Below are 12,296 nucleotides of genomic sequence, written 5' to 3'. Positions count from 1 at the left end.
CTGTTCCTATACTGCTCTTGCCTCTTCTTTCAGGGGAACCTTGGATACGCCGAGGACAGAATTGTCCTCGGTTATGTTTCAGGACTACTTGGACTTTTACTACACGTCCTCGGCTTTACCCCTCCTCGGCTCGGGCCTTGGGCCCCAATGTAAAGACGGGCCAGGACCACAACTTCTTGGGCCCCACAGTAGTAAATTATAATTTGTCTCTCTAGCCTATTGACATTATCCTTCCTTCCTTTTATAAAGTTTTTTTTTTTTTTCATATGTTTTATAAAAAATATATAAGAAAAAAACAAAAGAAAGAAATAAGATTTCTTCTTCTTCTTCTTTTGAGAGTTGATAGATGAAAATATGAGATTAACAATAGACATAAGACATCACAAAAAAGATGTATTTATCACATAATCATTTGAACCCAAAAAAATAAAATTTAAAACTTATAACATCGATGTTAGATTGCATTTTAACTTCAAGTCAAGATATTACTAACTGATTCCATTTTGGTGTTTATTTTTGCTTATAGTTTGGATTATATTGATATGTGGTTGCATTTCAACCAATAAATATTGAGAAGTACTATGCTCACAATATTTTCATAATAAATCATAGGTGATTAGTTGTTACTGGTTCAAATTTAAACCTACCAATGAGATTACTTTTTTGCTCCAATAATAACAACCAGTAACTACTTATTACTTAAGATTTGTTAGTGAAAATGTTGTTGACATAACATTCCTCAATATTAGTTTCAATTCCAATGAGATTTTCCTCTAGTAAATTTCGTTCATCTACTGTTGAACTTGTTCTAGCCTTCTAACCTTCTAGCCACCTCATCTTTTTCTTTTTCTTTTTTGGTCGTGTCAATATTCTATTTGTTGGATACTCCTTTGAAGTTTAAAGTATATTAACAGAAAGTGACTCCTTGGAAAATTTTCAAGGAAGAAATTACAACACTTGAACCTAATTTCAAAGGCAATAAGTAAATTTTGATATATTTTGGCAAACCAATCATGTAATGTCTATCATTTATCATAGGGGAAGAATCCCTTCTTATTTAAATCCTTCAATTTTATTCAAGATATAAGAGATCAACATTTAAAAAATTCAATGATCTTAAAAATGCAAATAAAATAGACAATTGGGCCTCCTTGCATATGATGCATAAGTTGTTCATCAGGCATGTTTAAATAGACAACTGTGATTCTTTAAAAATGGGTACTTGGGCAGGACCTGCTTCAGAGATCTTTCTTTAACTATCTCTTGAACATTCGACGAGAGGAGGAGAAAAAAAAAGGATCCAAGCCTGCGGCATTTGCTGTTGATTTGATGAACACCATAAAAGAGAGGTTCCATATTCCAGATCCATGAAACTTTTTCTTGTTTCAAGAACCAACGCTTCACAGACATGGGATCATGATTTAATCTTCTTTTCCTGGAAATTTCAGCTTTTCAACAGGCCAACTCTAATCAGAGATTGATTTTATAACATTCGCTTGTCTTTGAACAGTTATATTGATTATCAATACTTCAAAAATATAACTCAGTTATTAAAGGAAGTAGATGGAGGCAACCCAAATTAAGATATGGCATTAAACAAGAGGATCTTTGTACTGTTACAAATTTTCTCACTGGGCAAGGCTAATTCCCATCCCCATCTTCCCCCCTTCCCAAAATAAATAAATATTTAAAAAAAAAAAATAAAAAAAAAAAAAAAAAAAAAAGGCCTAAGGATACTACACATCCTCTAAACTGAAAATTGAAAAAATGGTACTGCTTCACAACCTGTTTCTACAAACTTGTACCTAAGGTATTGCTGTCCTACATATACAAACGTGCAAGTTTAAGTTTATAGTCACTAGCTGGAGGCCCCTGCACAATGAAAAGAAAAAATAGTCAAACACAGTATATGAACAAAATATTATCTACAGATATTATCAAGGAAATATTTCCCAGTGCAGAAACAATACAAGATGACTTGTAATCGAATCTAAAAAGATTGTTTGAAGTGACAGATGGATAAGGCAATTTAACCATTCCAATTGAAAAAAATCCAAGGACTTTTTTTTTTTTTTTTTTTTTTCTAAGTTGTCCAATTAGGCTGATGTCACAAGAGAAAAAAGTTATGACTGGGTCCAATGAAAAAACTTCCATCTTCGGTAACTTCTTCAATCAGAGATGAGATGATACCACATTTGGCAGGGTATATTTTACTTTATACCTGATGTTATTGATGCAGCTAAATTATCTGCAGCTCTTTCTGAATCTCCTGTCCTTGTCTGGGATGTTTGGGATCTCTACCAAGCTCAGTCTTCAATAACCCAAAAACCTGCTGACAAAACCATAGTAAAAGCAGGCTTTACGCACAGAAAAAGAGTATCTAGAAGAACACTAGAATGTTCAAGAAGACAAAAAAGTGGACTACTGTCACTTGCATAAATGCAGTTTGCAGTCTACTAGTAATGAGAGAACCCAAGGGTTGAGGACAGAAAAGTTGATCTCTGCTTAAATTACCATCTCTTTTGGTACACACTCAAAAAGCCAACCTCACGAAATGTTCCATAACCAGAAATAATTATGAAAAGAGGACCACAGGTAAAGACAATGAAGTGAAAATGATAATCATGTTAGATCCTCCAGCCAAAAACATAAAAAAAAAGGTTGGGTCCGTTGGTGAGCCACTTCAGAGCAAGCCACCAAGCGGCTGTACAAGAAGTTCTAATGGTCCATTGAGAAGGATAGCCCGCTCTAAGAATAATACAGGAACTTACCTCTAAAGCTACAGATTTTGCCAAATCCAGGCTCCCTGGTGAACTAGCAACGTCATCCAGGTAAGAGAGGCTTTCTGATTCACACAGACTCAACAGCTGCAAAAGAGGAAATGTGACTAGTTTCAATAAATGAGGTTTGTTTACAGAGGAATCACACAATGGGAAGCTGCAGTAGAATCTGAAGTAGCTGAAGCCTCAGAGTAGAAATTAACAGTAAATCTTCATCACCGGGACTCACAATTGATAGGACTTTAGCTTTCAGCCTAGATACAGCAGCCACAACTCTGGAGGATTCTACAAAAGGTGGTGTGACATTTAGCTTCAAGATGGCTCGCGCAAAAAACAGAACACCACCCTTTTCACATGGTTCCTGAAATAGTACCAAAACGAGAGTTTAAGAAAATAACAACAGCTGTATATAATCTTAAAGAATCAACCAAATAAGAAAATAGAATTGGCCAATAACTTTACAAGTATCCATTAAGTCAATTTTCAATAAGAAACCCATATATCATATGAACTTGAACTTATTTAATAATTGCTACAATCTAAACCATGATTTTGTCAGCCAAACCAAGATTTTTGGCAATGCAAATCTCCCTGTATGTCTCACTGCCTACTTGCCCTTGCTTGTAAACAATGCAATTGAGAGAGGGTTATATCTACACAGATATCTACCCAAGGGTACTTCTGGTTTGAAAAAATGATGAACTCGTCCCATCTCTTTCCCTTTCAGCCAACTGATACAACATATAAGAGACCCCTAACATATCATTCACTGAAAACAAAAGGAAAAATAGAGTTCTGGCTTGGAAACCTTATTCCTGAGTAGGCGCTCCAGAAACATTTTTTGTTGGCACAATGATTGAAGAAACTGTAAAGAAGCCTCACATTGCTGGCAGAGATAGTTAACTATTTGTTCAGCAGTCAGATTTGATTTCATGCATGAAACAGGATATTGAGCTGACTGCTTGATGTCGAGAAACCTAATGGCTACAAGAACTGCTTCGAAAGCAGCATCCATAAATACGTCAACCTGTAGCAGAAAGATTCATGATCACTGACTGCATATATGTGTAAGCTTGCAGAACTTGATAACTGAGAAGGGGAAAAAGAAATATAGCAAGAGCACAGATTAGACTCAGGAACTGATTAAAAATGTAGCTTAAACTGATGGAATAATGAATATAAAAAAGTTCCACTAACATGAAAACAGTAGCTTTGAAGAGAGATTACTTAAACTGAACCCTATTTCTATTAATAGCAGCTAATTAAATCATGTGGGGTAAGTTATACCACAGGGTGTGCAAGCAATACATGAGCAAGATCTGGCCATTGTGAACATATACATCCTGTTAATAGATATAGACTGCATGCCACCATTGCTGAATGCATAAGGGGCATGGAGTCATTACGGGTTTCCTGCATCATTACAGTAAGTCTCAATATATAAAGTAGTACAGGTGATAGACCTCAGAAGATGAGGATTGTGGAAAACCTGTTTATAACCACCAAGAACAATTAGCAAATAAAACACCAGGTCAAGCAGCTGCTCTGTCACCTTGACATCATCTAGCAAAATCTGAAACCATAATTCAAGCATAAGAATCTGGAGAGAATTTGTAGCCTTTAGAATAGCACCTGTTCTAGTGCCATGGCAAAAAACTCGGAACTTTTGGAAAGAAAGAGATGGAGGTCTCATACATCCCAAAGAGACCATGAATAAGCAAAGTGAATAGCAGAAGAAAGAACAATTCAGCAATTAAACATAAATGAAAAATAGCATTCACATTGTCCCTTGTCATGAACAATCATTTACACAGACATTAACAGTAAAAACCCCAATTATACAACAATACTCTACTATCTTGAAAGGAAAAGGAGAAGGAAAACATTCAGTTAAGAATCCCAAAATCAAGTTTTGGCATTATATATATAAAGGCCACTATGATGATCAAGATTATAGAAGTAAGCTTGACCATGTTTGTTTGATTAGGTTCTAATGTGAGGTGGATGTTTGGTTTATTTCTAGAAATCTTATAAGAATTATTGATTCTTCCCATGATATCCTAAGGTTTTAAATACAATGTCAAGCATTTTACTCATTACTTTTATAAGGCTTTCTACAAATAAATAATAACTAAAAAATCAAAAAGAATATGAGCCGTAAATTAAGTGAAATCTCCTAAAGTAATAGTCTAGTATAAACACATATAAGACCAAAATAATATATATATTTATATTATTTAACAAGACATCATGCATTTTAGATCAAAATTATTTATTTTCTTAAAAGACTAAAACATATCAAAATATGAGACAAAAATAGGAAAAAAAAAATATTAAATGTGAATTTAACCATATGATGAAAAAAGAAAGTTAAATACATAGCATAAACACTTTATTGAAAGAAATAAAAAAGTTATATCGTAGTTGGTAGTAAATTAGGGCATAAGTGTAACTTTTAAAAATCGTAACTTTCCCAAGTCATGGGAATACAAATACGCACCTTTTTAGAGGGAATCCAAATTCCCATGGCTTGAGAAAGTTCTGCTTTATTTAAACTACAGTAACAATTTTACCCAATTAAATATATATTTGATGAACTAAAATATAAAATTTTCCAATAAAGTGCTTATGCTATATAATTCCTTGATCTATTTGCAACCAGGTAATGCTTGGGAAGCCTAAAAGACTACCCTGAACCAAATGACTAGATATTGTAAAAATAGTGAATACAGCTTGCTCAGAAAATCCATCAAGTCTCCAGACTCTCAACAGACATTGGAGCAATATGTAATAATATGTTAAGTACTCAACACATAAGAAACAAACACAAGATTAATAATAATAGAGACGAATGCCGGATAACAAGTATCTGAACAGGGTTTCATCTTTGTCAGATGACATAAGCACTGCCATAAGGTGCAAGGGAAGAAATCCTGCAAGCTTCACCAGATCAATCTGAAACAAATCATAATCTAAGATCTCACATATTAATAAAAAGGTAAAAACAGGATTGCATATTGATGATAAATGACGACCATGATGCTGATGATAATGATGCATTATCTGACCTTAATTGATGACCCTTTTTTATTAAGGTAGTGAATAGTGAAGTTTTTGGAGTCCCTCAATAACTTATGAAGTTCCAGGGAGCTAAGCCCATGCAACCCCTTCACTGCTGAAATTAAGTCAATGGCTTCCTACAAATAAATTGAACTAAATTATGATGGGAACAGGAGGGAATATGAGTTGAAGAAACAGATTTAAATTTTAAAAAAAAAAAAAATGTAAAATAGTTAAATCAAACAGACAATCACAAGGAAAAAAAAAAGGGATAGAAAAAATATGCAGCCAAGTTCAGGTTAAGTTCAGATTACTTACTACTGCAAAACTACATGATGGTTCTTCCATAGCAAGCGTCATTCTTGAAAATCTAAAGCCAAGGGGAAAAACAATCACATAAGAAAGAGAAGTAGAGCAAGCAATCACCAACATGAGTTTAGTAAGCATAGGATAGTTACTATTTTGCAATTCAGGAAGGCAAAAAGCTTGATTATGTTGAAGTCACTCCAAGGGCTGAAAGTTGAGGGCAGACAATGGGACCTAGTACAAGTAATACTAATGGAAATTTCAAATGTAAAAAGGAATCTGTAGGAGAAGCAACTCCCACTCCTTCCGATTATGAAATGATGTATAGCAACCATTGCGAAACTTGAGTTGCATAAAAGACATCAGATTTTTTCTATTTGCAAGCAGGGTCCACGATGTTTATTGAACCTCAATCTTCAACAATTACAATTGGTGAAATTGCATGCATTCCACACTGGTATTCTTGCAGCCAGTGGCATATTAGATAGAGCCTAGGAAGCATGAATTATTTCAACTAGCATTTATATATGTATTGGACACACATCCAATATGGATACTCTCACAAGATACTTCCTTAATTTTTTATAATTTTTCACTCCCTCTTTCACCCATTTCCCCTCTATGAAACTATTAGCTTCTTAATTGGTTTCATCATTCAAACATATTTTGCACCTTTTAACATTTCTTGTTTATCTTTAAACTGAAAATTAGCATAATATTTACTTAGGAATGTTTACTTTTATATCAATTAATTGAAGCATCCATGCCATATTGTATACTAAATTTTCAAGAATTGACAAATCGCTGTGTTGGTATTGAATTGTATATGTATTCTGTATCCATATTGGTGCTTCCTGGGATATAAATCAATATCATAAGTTAACAATCACCAAATCGATCCACAAATGATTAAACAATCCCCCATAAGACAACAAAACTCTGCCATGCGTAGAGCCAGTCAAGCTCCAAAAACTCCACTAAATCCATTTACAGGGCACCAAGTCATAGATTGCATCCCATGTCAAACAACAGGGAGGAAATGCAAGTAGCACTACAGCTACAGCATGCATATGGAAGTGCATTCACACCTAGACATGCAAATGCAAATAAAAATTCACCAAAATCAAATCTTTCCATTGGAAATGAGAAGTTTTACTCAAAACACACACAACCCATTACTCTTAAGTATCAAAATCTTCATGTATATCAATTAAAAAGCAATTATTAAACACTTGCCAATACATAATAGTCCCAAAAGAAAATCTAAAATGCAATATATAACTATGTATCAAATTGATGCAGACTGCAAAATCCAACTAGCAAAACACAACTGAACTCATTAATGCAGTAATGACAAATTCCATAACCAAAAAAAAAAACACAACCAAGAAAAAAAAAAAAACTAAAACAGTATACAATAATTGAAAATTAAACTTGTAACTTCAATATACAGTAAAACCATCAAAAACCCACATCAGAAAACCCTAGTTCTGTAGCAACCATGTTGAATTGAACGTTAAAACAGTATAAATGCAAAGACTTTTTCAGAGGCTACTGTGTGAAGCGCACAGTAGAAATGGCTTTGAAAAAGTGTATGTATTTGTATTCAAAAAAATCAGAAAGCTGACCTGAGAACCGTATCGACGAGCTTCGAGTACGAGATTTATATAAAGCGCCTCAAAAAATAAATATATATTAAAAATTAAAAATGAAAAAGCAAGAAATTCGCGGGTGTTTTTTTTTTTGAGCTAATGTACACACCTCGAGAATGAGATTTGAATTGTAAAATGCAGTTTTGTTAAGGACTACAATGTTATTTTGCGTTTCAGTGTTTTTTTTTTTTTTTGAATAAAAAAATTTATGTTTAGTTAATTAATAATTTAATACTAATGTGTTAGATTAAGGCCCATCAAGGGTAATTCTACAACACCCTCCCTCTTTTTTTTTTTTTTTTTTTGTACGGTACCCATTAGTAGGCAACCTGCTATATCAGGTTACCAAAACATCACATTTGATGGTACTATCCTCACATTATGTAGTACTAACATCACATGTGATTGTACTTTTGTCATATTCGATGGTTCCTTTATTTTTTCTCACATTTGATGGTACCACTCTCACATTGTGTATTACCAACATCACATATGACTGTACTTTTGTCACATTCGGTGATTCCTTTATTTTTTTTCTCACGTTTGATGGTACTATCCCCACATTATGTAGTACTAACATCACATGTGATTGTATTTTTGTCACATTCGGTGGTTCCTTTATTTTTTCTCACATTTGATGGTACCATCTTCACATTGCATAGTACCAACATCACATGTAACTGTACTTTTGTCACATTCGATGGTTCTATTATTTTTTTTTCCACATTTGATGGTACCATCCTTACATTGTACAGTACCAACATCACATGTGACTGTATTTTGTCACATTTGGTGATTCCTTTATTTTTTTCTCACATTTGATGGCACTATCCTCACATTGCACAGTACCAACATCACATGTGATTGTACTTTTATCACATTCAGTAGTTCCCTTATTTTTTTCTCACATTTTATGGTACTATCATAACATTGCGCAGTACCAACATCACATGTGACTGTACTTTTGTCACATTCGGTGGTTCTCTTATTTTTTTCTCACATTTTATGGTACCAACCTCACATTGCGCAGTACCAATATCACATGTGACTGTACTTTTGTCACATTCGGTGGTTCCCTTATTTTCTTCCTCACATTTTATGGTACTAGCCTCACACTGCGCAATACTAATATCACATGTGACTGTACTTTTATCACATTTGGTGGTTTTCTTATTTTTTTTCCTCACATTTTATGGTACTAGTCTCACAAAACGCAGTACTAACATCACATGTGATTGTACTTTGTCACATTCGGTGATTCCCTTTTTTTTTCTCTCACATTTTATGGTACCAACCTCACATTGCATAGTACCAACATTACATATGACAGTTCTTTTGTCACATTTAGTGGTTCCCTTATTTTTTCTCACATTTAACGATTTTATCCTCACATTGTACAATTCCAACATCACATTCTTTTGTCACATTTGGTGGTTCCTTTTTTTTTTCTTCACATTTGACGGTTCCATCATCACATTATATAGATCCAACATCACATTTGACAATACTTTTGTCACATTTGGTGGTTCCTTTATTTTTTTTTCTCACATTTGATGGTTTTATTTTCACATGAAGTAGTACCAATATCATTTCTAGGATAACCTTAAAACCTAAAAAATGACTGAAATACCCTTAAAACATAAGAAAATGACTAAAGTACCCTTAGAACCTATAAAATGATTGAAATAACCCTAAAACCTAAAAAAATGATCGAAATACCCTCTAAACCTGAAAAATTACCGCAATACCCTTACAACCTAAAAAAAGACATAAATGATCCTGAAACCTAAAAAATAACTAAAATAACCCTATAATTTAAAAAGTGACTTAAAAACCCTTAGAATTTAAAAAATGACTGTAAAGCACCTGAAACCTAAAAAATTACTTAAATGACCTTGTAACATAAAAAGTAACTGAAATACCCTTAGGAAGCATTTGGTTCGCTATGATGTGTCTTTGATGTGATTCACATTACAATTATTTAACATTGAGGTTTTTGGTGTATTTTATTTTTTCTAATATTACCAAATTTAAAATTACAAAATATACAACATCATCTAAATCTCATCACCTTCATAATCAATGTAATGTTATATTATTGTATTGAGATTATAATAACGTAATATTACGGCGTAATGTAACGTAATATTACCATAATGCACTTGAAACCTAAAAAATGATCAAAATACCATCGAAACCTAAAAAATGACCAAAATACCCACAAAACCCTCTAAAAAGATTGGAATACCCTTAGAACCTAAAAAATGATCAAAATACCCTTAAAACATTAAAAAAAAATGACCGAAATGACTCTAACATCTAGAAAATTACCAAAAATACCCTTATTATTTTTCACATTTGGTGGCATCCTTATTTTTTTTCCTTACATTTGACAATTTCATTGTCATATTAGGTAGTATCAACAACACATGTGACTATACTTTTACCACATTTGATGGCTCCCTTATCCTTTTTTCTCACATTTGACTCGCATTTGACGGTTCCATTATTATATTAAGTAGTACCAACATCACATCTGACTAAAAAGGAAAACTGAAGAACTCGTCATAAAAACCTCTCCATTGCCAAAGCTGAGAGGAACCAGAATTGAAATACTTTGTTTCTTCTTTTGTGGGTCTTGCTTAGGGTTTTGTTTAGTAGTTGTGGCTTTGGAAGAGAAGAAGCTTACAGAGAGAAGAAGCATAGAGACCAAAGAGACAGCAGCGTAGAGAGAGTCATAGACTAATTCGTAGGGATTATTTATTTTTCTATAATGAGCTTAAAGGGCAAATGGTTCAAAATATGTTTCATCATTCTATTTCAAAAAAAAATGTCATTAAGCAAACACGAGAAATTAAATAAAGATGATAAAGAAAATGATTCACGATCTCGCACAACTTTTGAGTGTAATGGGTTTTGATGAAATCACTTATAAACTTTCAATACGTGGTTACATGCTTGCCAAAAACACTTTATATATGATGCGATTCTTTAGGAACTAAATATAAAGAAACTAAGAACCAAATGTTCTAATATTTGGTTTTTTTTTAGTAATAATTAAAATTTTAACAATAAATCGTCCCAAAATAAGCACAAATCTTAAAATTTACAAAAATACCATGGAAATTACAGATGTTCAAAAATAGTCCTAAAATCTATGAAATGAAAAAAAAAAAAAAAAAAAAAAAAAAAAAAAAAAAAAAAGAAAAGAAAAAAAGACCACCACAAGGCCTTGAATATGACCAAAATTCCCTCATTAACATATAAAATGACTGAAAAATTATCAAACTATCCCTTAAACCTCAAAATAATAGAAATACTCATAAAACCTTAAATTTTTTAAAAAATGACTAAAATACATTTTTTAACTTCCAATATTAATAAAAAACGTAAAGATGCAACAACTTGCTAAGTGATTCAATTATACAATAGCAACAATAAAATGCAAAAACAATGTTATGGCTATACAATAGCAACAATGTTTTGGTTTTAACATTGGAATTGAAAACAATTATTAATCAGATATGGTGTAGGTGGGATTGTGATAGTTTGGGTTTGGCGGGGCACAATCCAATGGAAGAGCTCCTTGAATTGTCGTTCCATGGGTCCGATAGAGGCATGGTGCATTTTTCAATCTAACAAATCACCATTACGACTGCACAACATGCATATAAATAGTTTAACATCACTTCAAAATTTATAACATCTAATTTCACAAGTATTTTCTATGCATTTCCAAAAGCAGCATTAGAATAAAATATATTTAAGATTATAAATACTCCAAGATTAAATCAAAATCAAGCAATTTAAAGCTTCACAGCAAGCGCACAAGTTTCTATAAAACAATGTTACTTTGCGTTTACATAATAATAATGTTTGAAAACTCAACAATACAAATTTGAATGCGCAAAGCTAATAATCAACATGTCCACTAGCAAGTTAACAAAATTAATAGTATAATTACATGAATGACTCAATGAAATAATCAAGCAGCTACGACACAATAATAAGGTATTCAATCCCCTAAAAGAGTTACAATTCTTAAATCCCCAAGTTCAACACACTTTTGATGGCTAATGCTAAGATATTTATGCCACTCTAGTAACCTGAAGCCATGATAACTCCCATGCTTGCCATTGCCAGCACCAACAACATAGTAGAGGTGTATCTGATAAACATGACAATAGGAATAAGAGCATACACTTAAATTTGTGGACTTAAACTTAAGGCTACATACCAATGGCTGATGTCACCTTTTTAACCAATCTAACATAAAGAAGCCATGAAAAAAATAGCACACAACTAACTAATGCCATTTAAATGACAGGAATAGAATCAAGTAAGGTCCAGTCCTTGCTTAAATGATATTTTGTTTGTTTTTTACTAATTAAAAATGATTGCTGGTGGGGAATAGTTGTTGTTGACTATGACTCATCATAATCAATGAACTAAATGATGTTGCCACTTTGGCAACAATAACTTGAGCTTGATTTGTATT

The 12,296-nt window shown here is 32.8% G+C and overlaps 2 protein-coding genes across 23 annotated transcripts in view; one reads left to right on the top strand and one right to left on the bottom strand.

Annotated features, from left to right (window-relative positions):
- The window catches only part of LOC126708729 (nodulin homeobox-like), a 95,010-nt gene extending 87,064 nt beyond the window's left edge, over positions 1 to 7,946 (bottom strand). For 2 of the 15 annotated variants that reach the window (XM_050408625.1, XM_050408634.1), the window contains exons 1-3: positions 7,775 to 7,945; positions 6,159 to 6,210; positions 5,849 to 5,977 (exon numbers count right to left, since the gene is read on the bottom strand). In XM_050408625.1, the coding sequence (XP_050264582.1) occupies positions 5,849 to 5,977; positions 6,159 to 6,200 (171 nt within the window). In that variant the 5' untranslated portion in view covers positions 6,201 to 6,210; positions 7,775 to 7,945. The other 13 variants (XM_050408632.1, XM_050408640.1, XM_050408637.1 and 10 more) reach the window with 13 other exon arrangements.
- Positions 1 to 12,296, top strand: part of LOC126708726 (putative disease resistance protein At4g10780) — a 109,922-nt gene that overhangs the window by 17,878 nt on the left and 79,748 nt on the right. The gene's annotated exons all lie outside the window — the stretch shown is intronic.

This window comes from Quercus robur, chromosome 12 (assembly GCF_932294415.1).
Source record: "Quercus robur chromosome 12, dhQueRobu3.1, whole genome shotgun sequence".
In the NCBI taxonomy this organism is placed as follows: Eukaryota; Viridiplantae; Streptophyta; class Magnoliopsida; order Fagales; family Fagaceae; genus Quercus; species Quercus robur.
This window is presented reverse-complemented; position numbering and strand designations above follow the sequence as displayed.